This window comes from Nyctereutes procyonoides, unplaced genomic scaffold, assembly GCF_905146905.1.
Source record: "Nyctereutes procyonoides isolate TBG_1078 unplaced genomic scaffold, NYPRO_anot_genome, whole genome shotgun sequence".
In the NCBI taxonomy this organism is placed as follows: Eukaryota; Metazoa; Chordata; class Mammalia; order Carnivora; family Canidae; genus Nyctereutes; species Nyctereutes procyonoides.
The window spans coordinates 16,062,474-16,084,928 of NW_026575030.1; the positions used below are offsets into that span (position 1 = coordinate 16,062,474).

A 22,455-nucleotide genomic window follows, 5' to 3' on the forward strand; every position below is an offset into this window, starting at 1 on the left:
CAGACACTTCACTGAGTGAGCCACCCAGGCACCCCTTAAGAGTTTTTATTACATCGCATACTTCCTATCTCTGCCTGCTAAAAGAGCCTGGAAAAAATGACAATCAGGTAGCAATGAACAGAGCTAAAGCCTAGATCCTGGTTTCTAACTGATAAAAAGGAACCAGGGTTCCCGGGAGAAATGGTAGATTACAGGCTCAGACAATGTGCAGGAGGAGCTTGGAGTATGCTTGCAGTGGGAAGTAAGGTAGGGCTACAATATTTGGGACATGGAAAACCCACAGGAAATGGTCTGAAGAAGCTCCCAGAGATGATCTGAGCATCAAAACAGATGACAATAATGGATTATAATAATAAACTAAATCCATGAGCCCACACTCATTTAAAATTAAAATACATGGGGATAAAATTTATTTACATAATTTATTACACTTATACCAACTGATAAGTGTGGAAGAAATGATAGTTAGAAAAAAAAAATCACTGTTTTGCAACCATCATACTGCAACCATCAACTTGATTCAGTGAAGAATTCTCAATAGATGCTAACACCGCTGAGTGACAGGTTATTGAGGAATAGGGTATTTATAGTCTCAAAGTATTTCCACACATTAGTGGTTTACAAAGGAGAAAAATATATCTTTATAGCAAAAATCTGGCAAATATCACTTTCACTAGGTAATTAGTGCTGACTTGGCTAACAATGGGACATAGGGGTGGCATGAGCTCTCTGATATAACAGTGAGAAGAATGCATCACTTAAGTGGTATTTGCTTCAAAAATGTACAACCTGAATCTAACTATGAGGAAACAATCGAACAAGCTTGAACTGAAGAATATTCTACCAAAACAACTGGCCTATCTATACTCTTAAAAAAATGTCACTATATGAAAGGGAATGGAAGGCTAAAGAATCATTTTAGTAACTGCACTGTGGTTAACGAGAAGGCCTTTGTTCTCTGGGGATGAAAATGAAGGTCATGTCGCTGCAACCCTTACTCTCAAATCAGCTCAAAATCAATCAAACACAGAAATACACCAAACAAAGAAGCAGATACCAGCAGAACATCCATCAAAAGAAGAATGGCTAAATAAATAAACATAGCACATTTTCATAAAACAAAACAAAAAAAATATGATTATTTTCAGGAGGAAATCTTAAAAGAAGTATATGTATACTATATTTGTGGGACATTTTGTGTTACTGAAAAATCAAAACAATTAATGACATAATAAGGTAGTGTAACTGGCACATTCCCTCCTACCTATTGTCACTCCGGGTTTCCATGGCCACAGGATTTGGAGAGGCCCGATGACCTGAAATGGGAATCAGGCTACTCCTCTCCGCAGGGTAATCAGGCTGGATCCGAGGAGAAGTATGTGTGATCTGCTGGGGCACCACCTTAGCTACAAATGCAAAATCCAATCACATTACCTCTCATAAGCTTTTATTGGCATGCCAAAACATTTTTTGGCCAGCAACAATCTTAAGAATGCAAACAGTAATAAAAAGCCTGGATCTTTAGTTTTAATCAAAATAAAAAAGGAAAGATAAGTACACATAAGGTTCAACTGAATTATTTCAATCCAATAATCCACTGATACATTCATACTGTTATTTGTTAAAGCAGGGTTCAACATCAATTCTTTAACAAAAATACCAGAAATCAGGCCCTTTTTTCCCTGACGTGGCTTCCTGGAGACCTTTTTTAAAAAGGAGAAACATTTTCAATTAAAAAAAAAAAATCAACAAAATTTTGAATACTAACATGGCAAAGACCTTATTAGTGTTTACTCCAGGGACCATAGCTAATTAGTAATGAGTCATTTTAATTTCCAAGCCTCGGTTTCCTCATCTATGGGAAGGCCTTCTTCAGATAATCTTTTTATTTTTAAAATCCTTTCAATGTCTTGTGATTTTCCATAATACTTTATAGTAGACTCAAAATGACTATAAGAGTTTTCAAATCTAACCCGAGACTCAACTTTGCTTTCCTCTAGCATTTGCAATCAAGTTTTGTTTAGAAGGTACAGCTGAACTGGGACATACTTTACTGGTCTCACAGACCTAATTAACTCTGTGGGAGAATTTGGAAAGAAAAGCTGTGATCTACATTAGATATATAGAGGGACAGCTACCATCTGTGTAAGACCCAAGTTACAAAATAACAGGTCCTTAAACACTGGAGCTAGGATGATGCCATCACATTACCCAAACTGCAGTGCACTGAACACCAAAGGTAAAGCCCACCATGATTCCCAGCTATTTCCTGAGGGAGGCAGCTAGAGAAGTTTCTACAGATGATAGCTGGGATGCCCAATTCGACCACTGATGATGACTTCTATTGGCTAAGGCAGAAGAAGCTGCCCTGACACATTTTCCATCAGTAGTAAGCAGAGGAGGAGTTGAGTGGGAAGCAATGAAGCCTTGTTTCTCCACTGTGCTCATAAAAGGTGGGAGAAAAGAACGTTCCCAATAGGAATGCAGCTATCATTTGGGAGAGTGGCTAACTACTGGTTGGTAAACCACACACATGAATTTATATCTGTATCTTTTTTTCTAATTAAAAAAAGTCACACATTACCAATTATTTTAAAAAAAGACTTAAGTTGAACATAATGCCACCTCCAAAGATGATCCCTGTTTTCTGAATGCTATGATCATCTGATTCTGCTTTTCAGAATTCTGATACCACTATCATCTGTAGTATGGAGAGTATGGAGAAAATAAAGATGGTATTGGAAATGAACCTTTATTAAAGGCAAAAGCTTTGTGCTCACGGTTAATCAGTCTTTTTTCCCCCTGACTCAACACATTCCTATTAGTAAAAATGGCTGAATTCAACATTTAATCTCACCCGGAGAAAGCAAGCGTTACTTGGAAAAAGCTGCTTAGGTGATTTTAATATATCCCCTAAACTGTCCCTTGAAAATCAATGCTCTACAGTTAGTATCAGGTTTTCTTTCTCAACTGAGGTACCTTTGTACAGGGATGCTATAGTGATGTAAAAAGAAGTATTTGATTTAGTATAAAAGAAGAAAAGAAAACCAGAGCTTAACCTGATGGAACTTAGACAAAATTTATCACATTAAGTGGTGGAGGTTAAATCTACTTGGACACTTCTGTCAAGTGATTTTCATATTTAGAATTTAGCAAATGGTTAAAACTCAAAAATAGAATAGCTGAGAGTTATATAATACCGTAACTTAAGACAGGTAAAAAGTTGATAGTTGTAGTCCAACGAATACACACACTCCTGTCTCTTGGTACTCGGGAGTTTACTTCCACAGTGTGATTGCTCAACAAGATACAGTGACATTAATAAGAACTAATCTCGGGATCCCTGGGTGGCGCAGCGGTTTAGCGCCTGCCTTTGGCCCAGGGCGCGATCCTGGAGACCCGGGATCGAATCCCACGTCGGGATCCCGGTGCATGGAGTCTGCTTCTCCCTCTGCCTATGTCTCTGCCTCTCTCTCTCTCTCTCTCTCTCTCTCTCTGACTATCATAAATAAATAAATAATTAAAAAAAAAAAAAAAGAACTAATCTCTAAGTATTTACAGAGAGGATTCAAGATGAAACCAGAGAACCCCCCTATAGGGTACACTGCTTTCTCTTTACTGGTCTAATTTTCCTCATAGCTATAGTGAGGCCAGTGAGGCTGTTGACTATAAAAATGGCAAGAACAAGCCTGGCTCTGTCATTATAATGCTCAGGATAACTGATGACACTGTTAGACACAGCCAGAAAATGGTGTGAAGTGACAGTATGGAACAAGCAACAATCTTTTTCAACAAAAGTGCATCAGTGCTAAAATCACACACACACTCCCACCCTCTACCCCACTCTTCTTTTCACAGGAGGGAATTAGCCTTCCCTTCAGGGGGTATGAAAGAAGAACGTTCTTTTCGATGCCAAGGTGCAGTGAGTGGTTACATGAGAAAGAGCCAGCAGCAGTGTTTTCACTGCTAAAACCCTACTATGGGGGCAGCCCCGGTGGCTTAGTGGTTTGGTGTCACCTTCGGCCCGGGGCGTGATCCTGGGGACCCAGGATCGAGTCCCGCGTTGGGCTCCCTGCATGGAGCCTGCTTCTCCCTCTGCCTGTGTCTCTGCCTCTCTCTCTCTCTCTCTCTCTGTGTGTGTGTGTGTGTGTGTCTCTCATGAATAAATAAAATCTTAAAATCTTAAAAAAATAATAATAATAAAAATAAAACCCTACTATGGGGCTAGTTCCAATTTAAGGACAGATGTGGCTGAGTTATCTAAGAGGAGGAAGGGCTTCCTGGGTCCTGCCATCATTACGGAAGTGTCCTCCAAGTTTGTGCAGAGGGATGTGAAGCTGTCTTACACGGGAAAGAGGGAGGGAGGGAAGGAAAGAAGGGTGAGGAGGGAGGGGAGGGAGGGGAGGGAGGGAGGGAAGGGAGGGAGGGAAGGAAGGGAAGGAAGGGAAGGAAGGGAAGGAAGGGAAGGAAGGGAAGGAAGGGAAGGGAAGGGAAGGGAAGGGAAGGGAAGGGAAGGGAAGGGAAGGGAAGGGAAGGGAAGGGAAGGGAAGGGAAGGGAAGGGAAGGGAAGGGAAGGGAGGAAGGAAGGAAGGAAGGAAGGAAGGAAGGAAGGAAGGAAGGAAGGAAGGAAGGAAGGAAGGAATTACCTACCTGCAGGTAAGGAAGATTTCTGACAGTTAAGTATGTCAGTGTATCATCTTACAAAATGCACTCTTCTAAAATGGTATGAAAAATATGGCATGGGCGCTTGGGTGGCTCAGTTAAGTGTCTGCCTTTGGCTCAGGTCATGATCCCAGGCCACTGGGATGGAGTCCTGGGTCAAGCTCCTTACTCAGTGGAGAACCTGTTTCTCCTTTGCCCTCTGCCTGCTGTTCCCCTGGATTGTTATCTCTCCCAAATAAAATCTTAAAAAAAAAAAAAAAAAATATGGCAGCTTTCCTACGTCTCTGGGAGTAACCAGTAGACATGCTGTCATACAACCAAGGTAAAGCTAGCACCAGAGACTAAACCTGGGGCTTGTGAATTAAAGAGAACAAACAATGCTCTGCCTCAGAGGCCAGACTCTGCTTTGGAAGATGTGACAGTGAGATATCAGCCCCTAGGCGAAGGGTTGGCAACCCGTGGGCAAATCCTGCCTGATGCCTGTTCTTGTATGGCCCATGATCTATTATGTGGGTTCATACTACGGAGTGGTTGGAGGGAAAAATCAAAAGAACACTTCATGACACATGAAAATGATATGAAATCCAAATGTCTATGTCCATAAAAAGTTCTACTGAAATACAGCCATGCTCATTTGGTTATATGTTACCCACAGTTCAGCAGTTGTGACACAGACCTATGAGGCCTACAAAGCCTAAAATATTTACTCTCTGACCCTCCAGAGAAAGGTTGTCAATCCCTGTTCTTAATGACTGATGTTTGGCTGCCAGAAACTTTTCAAAGATTTTTTTTTTTAATATTTAAAACATGTATTTAAAAGGAGAAAAAACAATGCCTATAAGAAACTTTACGATATTCGTGAAATATCCTGAGGTCAGATGAGAGTCAGATGAGAACCTAATGAGAACCTAGGGTAATATCAGCCTGAGGGTTATCCCCTGTCCTGCTTTGCATCACTCCAGAGATTTTTTCCTGAACAATCCATCAGTCTACAAGTTCTCTTCATTCCAGATCCTTGCTTCTTTCTTGCTTTATCTGTGGATCTCATCTAACTATGTCAGTGAAGTTAACTTACTTCTTTAAAAGACATATAGGAGAGATAAAATCTGATGAATGAGGAGTCAAAGTTGTGTTAAAATAATGTTAACTTTCAGCTCTCTTTTCCCGACTATGGTCAATGCCAAGTCTGTATGACAAATATACTAAAAATGAAATTCAGTGTTGCTTTGAAAATCAACAATTTAAAAAAAAACACACCCCAATACTAGGCCTCTATATGAAGACCTAGTCAGAGGGGTTGAAAAATCCCTTTTAAGTGCTTTGTGAAGGCTGAAGGACACTTACCAACTGGGATGTTTGAGGTGGTCACAGCAGTAGCATGGGATGAATGTGAGGGCATTGTCATGGTAACAATTGTACTCGTGGGTGCTTGTGTGTGTGACACAGATCCTGAAATGGGAGAAAAAAAGTTTTTAACAATGGCCTCTATACACACTAAAGATTCTCAAAAACCTGAGAAAAGCTCTTGGGAAAAAGATAATTCTTCTAGCCTATTCTTTTTCTCTGACTGAAGCTGAGAAATGAAAAATTAGCTTACCACTCATGCCTCACACTTCCTGGCAGGAAGAGCAGGGTTGCTGACTTACCGGCCGTGGTTGCCGAAGGAATGGTGTTGGTTGCCAAAATAGGTGCTACTGTTGCTGCGGCTACTGGTGTGCCAGTACTGAAGATAGTTTTCTGTGGGGAAGACATTCCACAACACAGTTATCGGTAAGAACATTCTCACCTTGGTCCAATTTAAGAGCAATTACTGCCTTCAACACCACAAGTTTTGCACAATTCCGGTTTTAACCCAGAGCCTCCACAGACGGTTTCACCTCTGGTTTTACCTGCGCCATGGTATGTAGCTGTTGTTTTGGCGTCCCTAACGCAGGGTGAGATGGCAGTGTGATTCTTGTTGTTACATCCCGTGACTGGGCAGGACGCTGAATACTAATTGCTGCAGATGGTGGATGCTGGATAGACAAAGTTGGCCGACTGAAAAAGACGGAAAAGACATGATTTCTCTCTTGCCTCTAGACACAATGCAGGCAGTCAAGGCCATTTACTATCTTGGACCATCGTCATACAGTTCTATTTCTTAGGTCTGTAAGGTCCATGAGTGAATCAATGAAGTAAATGGCTTGTCGGGTTTCTCTCCTAAAAAGTCTTGTAAACCTTATTTTCAAAGGTATCAATATGTGCCATGAACCGAATCAATGAAACCTTAAGTCATTTTCAGCACTCTCAGGGTAGTTAACCAACACTCTAGGACAATCCTGAGTAAAAATTATTATAGCCTATATGCTTCATTATGTAAACAAAGCTGGAGATACACACTAAGGTTTTCACATTATGAGGATTACAGACAATCCTGATTAACAGCACCCTACCCCATGGCCCCCAAAGCACTAACCTGCTCCCAATATCCTATTTTTTCTTCAAAAGTTAGTTATGATTGTTTAATGATTAAAAGGGATATCGATACAGAAAGCATGTTAAATTAACTGGCAGCAAGCTATTGAAATTGCAACAGTGGCATGAAACAGTGACATTTTGACAAAGTTGGCACCTCAAGTCAGAGGGGGAAGAATGGACTATTTAATAAATGTTGGGAAGCCTATGTAACCCTTTGGAAAAAATAAAATTGGATCCATGCTTCATGCATTACTACACCAGGATAAATAAGAGGATCAATGATTTTACAGCAAACTAAAAAGTACATGAAGAAAAGACAAGAATTCTTTTATAACTTCAGAGTGGAAGAGAGCTTTTTAACTACAAAAGCTTTCAAAGTTCAAAAGCTAGGAAAGATTAAAAAAACTTGACTCTGTGAACAAATAAGTAAACCTACAAAGTAAAACACACTACAAGCACGGTCAAAATACTCATAAATGAAAGTGTAATCTTTATGTACTAGGAGCTCCTTGCAGTCAACGAGAAAAATAACAGCCCAATAAAAAAACAAAGGATATGAGTAGTCAGTTCACTAAACGGAAAACACAAGTGGCCCCTTAACAAAGAAAAAATGCTCACTCCCACTCATAGGAAAAGAAGTACAATTTAAAATACACTGAAGGCAGCCCAGGTGGCTCAGCAGTTTAGCACCAACTTTGGCCCAGGGCGTGATCCTGGAGACCCGGGATCGAGTCCCACGCCGAGCTCCCTGCATGGAGCCTGCTTCTCCTTCTGCCTGTTTCTGCCTCTCTCTGTCTCTTATGAATAAATAAATAAATAAAATCTTAAAAAAAAAATACACTGAGATGTCACTGTCCACCTATCAGATTGGCAAAAATCCAAAAAATGGACATCATACTGTTGTTCAAGCTGGAAGGAAACAGGCACTTCTAAGCATTCCAGACGGAGAGCAAAGGAAGGCAACTAGTATGTATCAAAAGTGTAACTGCATATACTCTCTGACTTACTTTCGGGAATTTATCCTACCCGTGTTCTTATATACACAGATAATGACTAAAGTATAAGGTTATTTTCACTGCAATATTTACTTAAGATAGTAAAGTACTGGAAACACCTTCAAACCCATTCACATATACTGTACTGCTACTAAAAGAACAATGAAATGGGAAACTTTTTAAAAAAATTTAAATTCAATTAGCCAACATATAGCACATCATTAGTTTCAGATTCAGTTTTCAATAATTCATCAGCTGCACCCAGTGCTCATCCCATCACGTGCCCTCCTTAATACTCATTACCTGGTTACCCCATCCCCTGATTCACCTCCCCTTCAGCAACCCTCAGTTTGTTTCCCAGAGGTAAGAGTCTCTTATGGTTTGTGACCCTGATTTTTTTCTATTCAGTTTTCCCTCCTTACCCTTATGGTCCTCTGTACTATTTCTTATATGCTGCATATGAGTGAAACCACATAATTGTCTTTCTCAGACTTCTTTCAGCATAATTCCCTCCATATCAATGTAAATGGTAATGTAAATGGTATTTCATCCCTTCTGATGGCTGAGCAGTTTTCCACTGTGTATATGTGTGTGTGTAAAACTTCTTTATTCATTGATCTGAAGAACATTCTGGACTCCTTCCACAGTTTGGCTATTGTGGACATTGCTGCTATGAACATTGGGGTGCAGGTGCCCTTCGTTTCACTACATCTGTATCTTCAGGGTAAATACCCAGTAGTGCAATTGCTGGGTCATCAGGTAACTCTATTTTTAACTTTTGAGGAACATCCATACTGCTTTCAAGAGTGGCTGTACCAGATTGCATTCCCAACAGTGTAGGAATGTTCCTTTTCTCCACATTCTTGCCAACATGTTTCCTGTCTTTTTCTTTTTAAGATTTTATTTATTTATTCACGAGAGACCAGAGAGAGAGATAGAGGCAGAGACACGGACAGAGGGAGAAACAGGCTCCATGCAGGGAGTCTGACATGGGACTCGATCCTGGGTCTCCAGGATCATGCCCTGGGCTGAAGGTGGCGCTAAACCGCTGAGCCACCAGGGCCGCCCTGTTTCCTGTCTTTTTAATTTTAGCCATTCTAATTGTTGTAAAGTGGTATTTCATTGTGGGTTTGATTTCTATTTCCCTGATGACAAATGGGGAGCATTTTTTCATTTGTCTGTTGACCATTTGTATGTCTTCTTTGGAGAAATGTCTGTTCATATCTTCTGCCCATTTCTTGACTCGATTATGAGGTTTTTGGGTGTTGAGTTTGAGAAGTTCTTTATAGATCTTGAATACTAACCCTTTATCTGATATGTCATTTGCAAATATTTTCTCCCTTTCTGTAGGTTGCCTTTTAGTTTTGTTGACGGTTTCCTTTGCTGTGCAGATTTTTATTGTAATTAAGTTCCAGTACTTCATTTTTGCCTTTGTTTCCCTTGCCTTTAAGAGACGTGTCTTACAAGAAGTTGCTGTGGCCTAGGTCAAAAAGGTTGCTGCCTGTGTTCTCCTCTAGGATTTTGATGGATTCCTGTCTCACATTTAGGTCTTCCATCCCTTTTGAGTTTATATTTGTATATGGTGTAAGAGAATAGTCCAGTTTCATTCTTCTGCATTTGGCTATCCAATTTTCCCAGCACCATTTATTGAAGGTCTTTTTTCCATTGGATATTCTTTCCTACTTTGTCAAGTATTAGCTGACCATAGAGTTGAGGGTCCATTTCTGGGTTCTCAAAATGGGAAACTTTCTTTCTTTCTTTCTTTCTTTCTTTCTTTCTTTCTTTCTTTCTTTCTTTTTTTTTTTTTTTTTTTTGGAAACTTTCAATACATGCTGTTATATTTAAAGTGAAGAGAATTTATGAATTAATTGAGTAAAAAGGATAAAAGAAAGAACTGCATTTGAATCTGACTATATTTAATGAACACTGGAAGGACATCCAATTAGTTACTACCAGGTAATTTAGAAAGGCAAAAGGGAAGGAACCTGGACAATGGTGGATGGGGGACAGAGAAGAGAGTGACACCCCTTACTACACACCTTTTTATGCTTTTATGTTTTGGAACCATGCAAATACAAATTAAAAAGAAGAAACAGGTAAGCTGAGTTGTTGAGGGTAAAAACTTGACTGGAACAGCACATGTCCAAACTAAGCAATGGTTTCATTATAAGGATTCTCTCTCAAAATGCTTTAAAAACAGACATGGCAGGATTATCAGTGAATAAAGTGTTCAAATGGAATGAAGGATGGTTTTCTCTCTGAAGAAAAACTAAATGCCTTATCATTCGAATTCAAAGGAAAGGTGAAAAACCGGCTAGATACAACTATGCAACTTGGTGGAACTCTACTACTAGAGACTGGATTTTTATGTTTTCCAGAATGAGCCATTTTCAAAGGCCCATTCCCTATTCACCCAAAATGTAAAGGACCTGGAAAGATTTCCCCTATGTGACTCACATCATATTCTCAAGTCAGAAAAAAAAAAATCTAGAAACATAAAAACCTGGATGATCCTAAAAAGTCCTTTGGTCACTCATTTTAAGACTACTATGCCTCTTCCACTAATCATTCTAAAAAGGTGGGAATGAGGAATGCATGTTCCCTGATAATTTAAATGACCACTTTGAGATTTTGTTTAGGTTTCATTTTCTCTCTCCATATTATGGTAGAATCCAATTTTTATTATGAATAAATGCCCAAAGGTTATATCCAGAAACACAAAGAAGAAAAATACAAGCTCTGTGGCTATTCCACAGTTAGCCTTATCAGTCACCACCTAAGAAGTAGCATACTGGTTAAGATTATTGGACTAGATTAGCCTGTAGATGGTAGGCTGCTTCTGACCAGAATCTCTACTATCACAACTGAGAGTTCAAGTACTTCTGTGGCTCCTAAAATTACTGAAGATGACCATTACACCAGTTGTCGTGGGAATCCAAATGCATGCTGCAGCGTTAACCATTTGGTACAATCCCTGTGGGATCAGCCTGTGGCAAATGGAGACTCAGACCTTGCTCAAAGTAACAGGATTCTGACCACTACTGGTCCAGTCAATGAACAGTAATTAGGACTTTGTTTTGCAGTCTGGCTTCTCTGTATGCCTTTCACATTCTCTTCAAAGGTGACTTTAGAATAACATGAGAAGAATGGGTATTTGCTGACACAGAGCAAATGCATAAACTTGTCACTGCAGTTATGAGGATGTCTCTGCAGCTCTACCAGGTAAAAATCCATTTTGGAGACTAGAGTTTTAATAGCTGACAACCTAATACATGGACCACAGTGAGTGCTGTGTAAGACACCTGCACCCAGCACTTACAATAAAAACCATTCCAAGAGATACATGTATACATGATTAAGATAATGACAAAATTTAGGACAGATGAACTTAAATATAAAAATAATTTCGAAGAGCCTCATAACAAAAAATAATGACAACATTCAAATCATCAGGAAAGGGTCTCCTCAATTCACCTTAAACATATTCCTATTGAAGACGTCTGGCTCATACAGAAAATACCTAAAAAAAGAATATATTAAGTACTTAAATACATTTTTAAAGTGCTTTTGACAGCACAGACTATAGTACATGGTAGTTTTTGACTTTCATTTACCCTTAATAGAAAAAAACCCCAAACGTTTCTATAATGTATGTTACATTTTAATTCCTTTACATATATTAATATATAAGTACTCCTTATAATGACCTGTAAGGTAGATAATATTATTTCCATTTTCTCTTTTCCCCCAAAGATTTATTCATTTATTTGAGAGAGGGAGAGAGAAAGAAAGTATGTAGCACAAGCACAGGAGGAGCAGAGAGGGAGAGAGATTAAGCAGATTCCTCGCTGAGCATGGAGCCCGATGCAGGGCTTGAACCCAGGATCCTGAGATAATGACTTAAGCCAAAACCAAGAGTTAGACACTGAACTGATTGAGCCACCCAGGCATTGCCATTTTCTAGGTAGGGAAATTGAGGCATTTACTCTTTGGCTTAGTATTCCACTTCTGCAAACAGACCTTGAAAGTATACCATCACAAACATGCAATAGCATATGCCAAAATGTACATCAGTACATCTATAAAGCTGGGGTACAACATAGCTAAAAGTATTGACTTGGAGTCATCTTCCGAATATATTAAGTGAAAAATGCAAGGTACAGAAAAGAACATATAAATGCAACAAAAGAATGGAAACAAAGAAAATGTATGTGTTTATCTGTGTGTGTGTGTACTTCATAAAAAGAAACTCTGAGAAACCAAATCAGGGAATAGTAAAATGGTGACTGACCAAGAGCAGATGGCAACTTGGGTGGAGACAGGGTCACTTGTTAGTCCATCTTTTTGTATAGCTTTGGTTTTTGAACCAAATAATTTTTTTACATGTTTTTTAAAAAGTTTAATCTTGAAGTACTAAATTAAAAACAAATTTAGACAAATAATCCTGAACTATGTATTAAATTATAATGAACACACACTTAAAAGATAACCAAAAAACTAGGAACAGGTTATCTTAGAACACAAAAGAATAAGAACGTGGGAAAAGGGTATCCGAGGGATAGAGAGGACAGTGATTCTCCTCACTGTATACTTATATTTATATATAAGTATATTTATATTTCAGAAATATGTGAATGTAAATTAAGAGAAAATGTTACTATATATTTCACAGAGAAAACAATTACTTCAAGGGATCTTTGAATACATTCCTACTCCATTTAGTGGGATCTAGTTTGAAGACAAAAAATACTGGGAAGGTGTCTTAAACTTCACTCAGTCTTATTGTTAGTTTAATCTACAGAAAATAAGAAGTTAAGACATGTGAACTTGGGACTCTGAATTGTTACTTTGAAACTTTTTTTTTTTTAACATTACTGATCCAAACCTCAAGCAGTTATGTGTTAATGTTTTGAGGACACACAAGGTGTAAGAGAAAGGATGTACAAATAAAAAACTGTAGAAAGAATAAACCTATAATGTTAAATTTCAGTTGGAAATATCAGTATGAAGACATGACTTTGTTTACTATATTGATTACCTCTGTCCACAGAAAGAGTCCAAAGGCAATGATACCCCAAGAGCAATGTGTACCACTAGCACCCAGATCTTGGGTTCTAATTACTATTCTCCACTAAAGAGAACCAAGAATCTTTGGAGAAATGGCTGATTTCAAGACTAGGAAAGGAGAAAAATAAAAAATGGCCTCATTTATCATGTACCAAAAAGAAGAAAGTACTCAAAAGTCCAAGAGGAGTTATCAAAATGACACTCAAGCCAGTTTGAAGGGGTTCTTACTAGCCAAATCTGGGGCAACTGGGAAAAAAAGGATTTTCATTAAAATACACCTGAATCGATAATGGCAATTCTGCCCTACCCAAAAAAGATCAGAGATTAAGCAGGGTCCGTCAGATAGAAAGTGCTCCCAAGTTTATTGTCTTAAGTATACTCTTTCTCACACTGATGAGATTTTCCTTGATGGCCTCAATTTAGAAACTTCACCAACACGAAAATATGGGGTTAATTTATAATGAGTGAACTTGTGACTATCCTCCAGGGTTGAGCTGGATCTCAAGAAGTCAAAGAAGTTTTACTTCTTTAGAGCAAGGACAAAAGTACTGCAGGCAAAGACCGCCGGTTTGGGATTTTCTCTTACTCTCACAAACAGTAGCAAAACAAAAAGGAATGCAGTCTCCATCTTTGGCTACACTAAGAGATATCTGAAACCTCAAACCACAGAAGATGTAGCAGAATTGCCAAGCACAGTGACATCCAAAGAGGGACATAGGAACCAATGCAGATAGCATCTCTGCAGCTATAATTTAAGGGGCAAAATCAAGTCAAGTATAATTCTCCAAAGTGAGGAACACACTGACACAGAAAACCAAAAGCTTTTGTTTGTAACATTAGGAACTGTCAGTGAAGCAGGACCTAGACACAGACTGGTTCCAATATCCAAGAATCAGTGATGTAGGGCTGAAGTAGGAACCACACATACAGATAAGCACCATGTGAAAAACAGATTGTGGTGAGGGGCACCTGGCTGGCTCAGTGGGTAGAGCACGTGACTCTTGATCTCAGGGTCATGAGTTTAAGCCTCACGTTAGGTGCAGAGTTTCCTTTAAAAAACAAGGGATCCCTGGGTGACGCAGCGGTTTGGCGCCTGCCTTTGGCCCAGGGCGTGATCCTGGAGACCCCGGATCGAGTCCCACGTGGGGCTCCCGGTGCATGGAGCCTGCTTCTCCCTCTGCCTGTGTCTCTGCCTCTCTCTCTCTCTCTCTCTCTCTGTGTGTGTGACTATCATAAATAAATAAAAATTTTAAAAAAAATAAAAAAAAATAAAAAACAGTAAGAAACAAACCCAAACAAATAAAAATAATAAAAATCTAGCCTGTGATGAGACCCAGGGAAGACAGAAATTGCCATCTAGGCAGTCTATCTTCACTGGTAGGAGGAAAGTATAGCGAAAAAAAAAAAAAAACCACACAGTATCCTAAGTCATTAGGAAAATTTCCCCTAACTTGGTACACAGCCTAGCCTACAAGAACCAATTACAAATAGCTGATGCAGAGTAAGTTTAACTCCAATCAAAGATGAGTGCTCAGAAAGCAACCAGCACAAGCAAGATCTATTTTATGATGCTACAAGAAAAATGGTGGACAGAATAAGGGGAAGTTCACTAGAAACTCTCACTAAGCAGATGAAAATTGTACCATGCATGAGAAAAACTTAATGAGATAACTACTTCCATGAAATGAAAACACAAAGCAAAGATGTAAAAGCTTACAGGACATAATGACAAGACAACAGAAGGAAACAAAATAAACAGGCACAGATCAAGAGAGAAACAAGAAAATATCCAGCTGGGTCAGGAATGAAGGCAAAACTAAAAGTAGAGCATGACAGACAATGCTGGAAATTCAGGAAGAAACAGAGAAGACTGTGAAAAAATTAAGCAGAATTAAAAAGGAAAAAGTTATTAAAGATTAGATAAGGAAGTCATGCAAAAAAAAAGAAATCCAACAAGTACATTGTGTACCCCCTCACTAAAATGGAACAAAATGAACATATAAAGATACAATTCATAAATATAGTTTCATGCTGCAGATTAAAAAGGTACACCATGTTTCAGAACAAAATGATATATAATGGTCACTACAAAACACATGCCAGGTCACTGAAATTCAAAAATAAAGAATCTTAGGCAATCAGGCAAAAATATCAAGATCTTTTTAGGGGTTAAAAAAAAAATTAGGCTGGCCTTAAACTTATCCAGTTCTAGAAGGTAGAAGAAAAATAGTAATAAAGTACCTACAGAAAGAACAGAGAAACCAAAAGGATTATTAGCTAAACTACTGCTTAAGTATAATGATACCCACGCAAAATGATTTTAAACATGTGAAAACTCAAAATACTGGTCCTGTAAGTCCTTCTTAAAGATAAGTAATGGAAAAATATATTTCATTCAATCAAGTAATGAACAACAAAAAATGATCAAAAAACTGGCAGAAAGGATTACTCCATTTAACACAAAGAGTAAGATCACTTAACTTTTTGGGGGAACTTTCCTTTGTTTCTATGCCTTGAACCAATTTAATTATCATTGGTTTATCTGGTCTTTGAGTCTGGTAGAATTCAATGAAACTGTCTGGGCCTGGTGCTTTTCAGGAGATAAGACTTTGAAATTTTCTTCCATTTCTCCAATGAAAATTGGTCTATTTAAACTTTTTGGCTCCAGAATTCAAAGGGAGCTAGATATTAGAAATTTATCATTGTTATAGATTTAAGTAGAAAAATCATCTGGTCATTAGGATTTTTGTCTGTTTAATATATTTCTAACGCCCAGAGTAATGACTACCACTACATTAAAAATAGATTTGACAAAATTCAACATCCATTTTTTATTAAAAACTGAATACACTGGAAAAGATACTTTGATCACATGGTTAAAAAAAAACTTGTTTCACTGTATATACATTCATAACTTTTTTTTTTTACATTCATAACTTTTGAGTTTTCTCATACCATCTAAATATATGGAGGTAACAAAATTAAAACAAATACACAGTATCTTATGTTGGGCTGTTGTATCTCTTTGTACCTCAGGCAATATACAGTGTCCTCATCTTACTGAAAAGGAGACCAAAGATCAGGAAAGTTGAGAAATGTGCCTGACATCACACAACTAGTGAATGATAGAGCTAATATGGTTAAATATAAGTCCTAGGTACACTTCTGCAGTCAAAAATTACTTCCTTCAGAGTTCTCTTCCAGACTCTCTTCTTACTCTATTCATTCCCCCTCAGAGACTCAGATACCTCAAAACTTTAACTAGAGCCCACAGGCTGATGGACTTTCCAAACCCATTATCTCTGGCAATGGCATCTCTTCAACCACCTGCTGACCCTTGATGGATAAACTCAGTATCCCAAAAGTCAACATTCTTTCTAAAATTTATTTTCTTCCCTTACTTCCTTTTTATTTACTTGGTCAAGGAAAAAAACAGGGAGTCATCTATACTCCCTCTTCCTTACCACTTGGTCCTGCCTGCCTCCAGCTGGCAATTCAAACTTATGGATGGTCTCTAGTCTGACAGCGTTAGGCTCCATGCCTACTACACCCCTTTTGTTCAGTGAATCACTTGTTTATTTTGCCAAATGCACCACATAACCAAATGCCTGAAGCAAGAAAGACCTTCTGGCAAGACTCACATCCCACTGCACCTCCCAACTTTCGCAGCCTTACCACAATATGGCTTGGGATCAGAAGGACAAACACCATTATGTCTTCACCCAATTTGGTCATTTCTAAGAAGTATCACAGATCACTCCTCATCAACCAGACTTTATCCCTGTATGGCTCTGTAGATCTCTTCCTTTTCAGACACCCAACCCTTCCAGTGCAGCCTCTGGACTTACATTTTACATTTAGCAAAATCCCCTACATCCTCAATTCTCTTCTCTAAATATATCCTTTACCTCTCTTTTCTAATGAATCTGGGTTCTCCTCTGAGAATACTCCTTCCCCCTCCAGCTCTCCCATCTGAGAGACATTTTTATCTCTCATAAACCTCTTCCCCATCTATACAGTCTTTCTAAAATTATCTCCTTCAGAACTCTTCCCTGGACTTCAAATTCATTTATTTACCAATCTCAGTGTCTCCACTTGGGTGCTCAGAAGTCAGTACAAGCTTCCAAAGCCCAAAACCAGTCTGAATTACTCCCCAAACCCTACTCCTCCCACTGTTCCTCATCTCAAGTTACTGCAACTCCATCTTTCTAGCTACACAGGCCAACTAGTAGGGCCAGAATCCTGACTCTTCTTGTTCTCTCATTGCCCCTACATAATTCCTCTGAAATAAATCCTCAACCAACTTCAAAACTTTATTCTGAATCTAACCATGTCTTTCCATCTCCAGCAATGATCTCTTCTGGATTCCTGCATACCCTTTTAAACCATCTCTCCATTTCTAATTTTGCCTCTCCACAGCAGCCAGGCTGACCTAGCTAAAACTACAGATTATGACACAGCTATGCCCAAAACTCTACTTAAGCTTCCCATTGATTGCACCCCTGCAAAGTCTAAACCTACAGAGGGCTTCGTCAGCCCCTAAGTGATCTGAAGACCCCATTACCTCCTAAAATAATCTCTTGTTGCTCTCCATTCGCCCCTTGCTTCTTCTAATATATGGTAAACACACTCCTGTCTCAGGGCCTTTAAACGCTTATTGTTCCCACTGCTTAGAATGCTCTTATCCCACACAGCCACATGGCTCACTTCATTACATCTTTCACTTTTCTGCTCCAATCTATAGTTAACAACAGCCCTCCCAGATCACCTTACAGAAAACAGTAAGCCTATACTGCCAACCCTGTCACTCCAAATCTAATTCTTCCCCAAAATAGTTTTCACCATCTAAAACTTTTTTTAGATTTATTTATTTATTTATTTATTTATTTATTTATTTATTCATTCATTCATTCATTCATTCATTCATTCATTCATAAGAGACACAGAGAGAAAGAGGCAGAGACATAGAGGGAGAAGCAGGCTCCTCACAGGAAGCCCGATGTGGGACTCGATCCCTGGACTCAGGATCACACCTTGAGCCAAAGGCAGATACTCAACCACTGAGCCACCCAGGCATCCCAAAACTTTTATTTGTATGGCTCTAGCCCCTAAGAAAGGAAACTCTAAGAGGGCAGGAATTTCTGGTTGTTTACTGCTTTAACTCCAGCACCTAGAATACTACACATAGCTTATAAAAAGTACTCAATAAATATTTACTGAGCTAAATGAAAGGAAGGAAAGGAAAAGAACAGAAAAAGGGAAGAGGAGACCCTGATCTTCAAACCCCCAAATATACCTAAGTGCTGAATCAGTAGCATGTGCTGCGGTTGTAGTAATGACTGGAGACTGAGCTCTCGTGGCTGAGACAGTTGCTACCACAGCAGGTGGGATGGTATTAGAGGTGGTCACAGGTGGACGAGACTACCAAGAGAAGAGAAAAAATACTTCATTTAAAACTAAAAGCAAAATAAAATACAGTAAGTCAAACACTTAAAGTATAATTTGAAACTTGAGCCTTCAAACAAGAATGTTTATGTCTGAATGAAAGTAAATTCTCAACATTCTGATTAAGGAATTCTCTTTTCATCCAACAAGCAGAATTATCATAAAATATCCTATTTTGACTGGTTGCACTGTATAAATTCCTCCTTTCTAAAAAGGACTGGATGTAACATTTTGTCCTATTAATAGGAGTTGGGATCCAACCCTTCATTCTATGCCCACAGATTTGTTAGTTCTGGTAGAGACACTCTAACACACAACCCAGCCCTTTCCACGTGGGACTATCAGTCGCTGGATGGAAATGCTGGCTCTCAGGCACTCTAAGTTAGCAAACACAAAAAACAGCATTTGCCTGTGGAAGATTCAGGGTGCCCAGATGCTCTCTGGCTGTTTTCACATGGATATACTTCTCTTACCTTCCCCTATACTACATCTGTGTGTAAAATATTCACCAGACAAATGAGTTTCACCCTGGGCTTCACCTACTTGTCCACCATTGGTTCTTTTAATCATGTGAACCCTCCTGAATAGTCCCTTTTTTTTACTCTGATACAGTTAAATTTGCAAATGCTGCCCATTCTGGATCTGCCTCTCACTTCCAAACTTTCTAACCTGCCATGCCTACTGTTACAGTCTGTTGTCTCACAGGAGGATCATCATACTATCTTTAGTGAACTCCTTGTCCTGGTTCTTTCTCCCATCCTTTCTGTATACCATTTATACTCCAGGGGCTTAATGAATCTCCAAATGTGTTTTGTTAGCCAGCAAGGTCTCTTATTTTGTTTTAAATTGAAAACTCTAGGCTGGGCATGTACTACCCCATGTCCTACTCAGCAGCTTTCCTTATTGTCTTAAACCTAGCTGTTACTAGTCTGGCCCCCAAAATATCTGAATTTTCATCTCCTATCTGTGATTCAGCTACATTAGTCTTTCAAGGATATTTCCCTAATTGTATGTTACTGTGTTCAAAAAACTTGGTGGTTCTCTGCTGGGTACAAAATCAAATTCATACTCTGTATCTTAGAGCTCTGGATTTAGAGACATCACAATGTCACCTCATCATACACTATACCTCAGTAGTACTGAGGCCATAGATTTCCTTGAAAAAAAGGTTGAAAGACACATGGTCTTTTGCTTGAAAAGCATACACATGCATAAAAATGTGCACAAAATATGTAGAGGCTCATAAATCCTGATCTGAATGAAAACCTCTCAGTTTTGGCTTGCCTCTAGTAAACACTGTATATTTTGCCACCAGTCTTCCTCACCACTGTTCAGTTTTGCTCCCTTTCACTGCCTCTCACTTCTCTGAATCCCTGTTACCACATCCATCCCAGAGAAAGCTTCCCTTACCACCACTCTTCTAAATCCCTATGGCTGATTACATCACACTGTATATAACTCAACCTTCTTGATATCTTGGATCAAAAGTCACTTAGGGTCAAAGGACTCTCCTACGCTCTAACAGAGTCAGGAATTCAGAGTAGGCACTTAATACTTGCTAGGTGACCACCCACAACCCAACATGCCTGGATTGGTTGGTGAATGATGTGCTGCACTGCTGGTTGAGCTGTAGCAGCATTTGGCAACTGGGAAGTCGGCCTCAGGACTGTGGTTACTTTAGAACTGGACATCACAGCAGCAGCAGCTGCACCTGGAAAAAATTTTTTTCATTAGTATGGCTTCTGGGCTCACAATTTACACAGGTCCAGTTATATGCTCTAGGGAAATAGTGTGAATAGTTTCTAGACCTCAGTATGTCAAGTAGTGTAGCTAAGGTGTTATATATATGCTTTCCTTCCCTTACATAGATAATGAGGAATATGTGCACTCAAGGGTTATGATTTGATAAAATTAATAATCTGTGCTGCTTCTTCAAGGACATTCTTAAACAAAACTGGATGCTGCTTTTTTAACTGCAAGTATGTAGAAGCGAAGCACATTGAATAGCACAGTGTGGTGCCACTGCCTTCATTTAGGCCAAGGCTCCAGCACTGTAACCACTGGTGAGGGTTCACTGCCTTTGTATCGTCAGTGCGAAGTCAACATGGTACAACAGGCAAATGATGTCTCAGTATTTTCACAAAAGTAGTTTTGACCTAACACAGACACTCTTATGAACTTCACTCCGAGAAAAACTGAATTATGTTATGACCAAGTAAACCTGGTTTTGTACTTATGAGCCTGATTTTCCCAAAGATGATTTTACAATCACCAATAGAAGGCTACAATTTCTGATCAAGTAGTTGAGAAAACTCAGTTTAATATTTGACTACCTATTAGAACTTAATTGTAAGAATAAATTCATCTTACAGCTACGTTACTTGAGTAACTGTTATTAATAAACTTTAAGAATAATCCATATTTGTATTTCTGACTTTCTTATTAATAATGCAGACCATTTTGGACTATCATAGCTTTGAGGAGTTCCTCACTATACAGGACAATCCTTAGACCATATTAAAATTTGAACTGCTTTAAGTTTACACATACCTTTAAGTTTACATACACACACAAACATACACGCACTTGTTGAAATACAACTATAATTCGCGTACTAGACCGTGCTCAAAATGTGTCTTATTTCTGTTGTCCTGTCACTTTAATAAGATGATTCTAGAAATATTTTTTGTTAATGGTAACAAAAATCTCTTACCAAACTTATATTTGCCATCACATTTTAACAATTTGTGCAGTCTTTACCTCGAGGTAAATGGGAAGCTCCGATGTGAAGAGGGGGACCAGGAGCATTGCTGCGGATAATAGACATCTGTACATTTGTGGTCATGATGTGATGCAGGTTACTGGGATGCCCCTGCAAGAGACAGAATGTAATATTATTTTCATGTGCTTGGTTTTAGCCATTGATGCTTAGCCATTGCTTCTAGGTCAGCTGCCTCCAACTGTGGGTTGTTCCTTTTAGGCAGTGAGAATCCCAAGGGAAAGGATACACAACATATGCATGATGACCTATGCCAGCAGGCATGTAGTGACTGTGAGGGCCCTCCAATGCCTCAAGGCTAGCTGGCTAGCTTGTGTTAGGTCTCTAACAGATGGACACATATGACTGCCCACTTTGGGACACTCTCATCTTCAATATTAGTCTTTCACACTTGTTTTCTCTGCCGTGGCCAAAAGCTTATTTTTCCCTATTCTATTTCCTTTACATGCTACTGCATTCATCCATCCTTTATGCTATGCAGGACTTCTAAGTAAATGGCAATTAGCAGCCAGCAGGTACTCCGCTATGAGTTCTTCAGCTCCCTGCTTAGATGTCCCCTCTCACATGTTCCCAGGCCTGACACCATTCCCAGGTGGGGGTTCCAGTACTTCTGGAAGTACTCAGCAGTATGAAAAAAGGAAGAAAACATAGTATGTCTTCTTGGAATACCAACTTTTTCTTGAAAACTTGAAGGGAAAGGTTTTAGATTCAGGTTTTTTTACTCAGTAATTCAAAATATTTAAATAAAACATATACATATTGTGGAGTAGGAGCAGAATTTCAGGAAAAAATTAAAGTTAAATCATGAAACTACAAAATAAGTGTTCATGACTGACAAGCTGCTTGACGGAACCTGCTAGGCGCCCAGGATACACATTCATTCTCCGCAGAGAAAATTCTAGAGAAGCACTACTGCCATGAGGCTATTCTCAATCCCACAAAACTGGACTCTGACCACTCAAGGACACAGACTATCTTATCTAGATTTTTATCTCACACCAAAGGCAGTGCCTCACACACAGCAGATGCTCCATACATACTAGCCAAATG

At 39.0% G+C, this 22,455-nt stretch overlaps 1 protein-coding gene across 6 annotated transcripts in view; it reads right to left on the reverse strand.

Moving 5' to 3' along the window:
* Nucleotides 1–22,455, reverse strand: part of SAP130 (Sin3A associated protein 130) — an 83,386-nt gene that overhangs the window by 48,146 nt on the left and 12,785 nt on the right. For all 6 annotated transcript variants that reach the window (XM_055316507.1, XM_055316506.1, XM_055316505.1 and 3 more), the window contains 7 exons: nucleotides 21,387–21,498; nucleotides 20,213–20,337; nucleotides 18,478–18,602; nucleotides 6,552–6,699; nucleotides 6,309–6,399; nucleotides 6,007–6,111; nucleotides 1,265–1,406 (listed from right to left, as the gene is read on the reverse strand). In XM_055316507.1, the coding sequence (XP_055172482.1) occupies nucleotides 1,265–1,406; nucleotides 6,007–6,111; nucleotides 6,309–6,399; nucleotides 6,552–6,699; nucleotides 18,478–18,602; nucleotides 20,213–20,337; nucleotides 21,387–21,498 (848 nt within the window). The remainder of the gene's footprint in view (nucleotides 1–1,264; nucleotides 1,407–6,006; nucleotides 6,112–6,308; nucleotides 6,400–6,551; nucleotides 6,700–18,477; nucleotides 18,603–20,212; nucleotides 20,338–21,386; nucleotides 21,499–22,455) is intronic.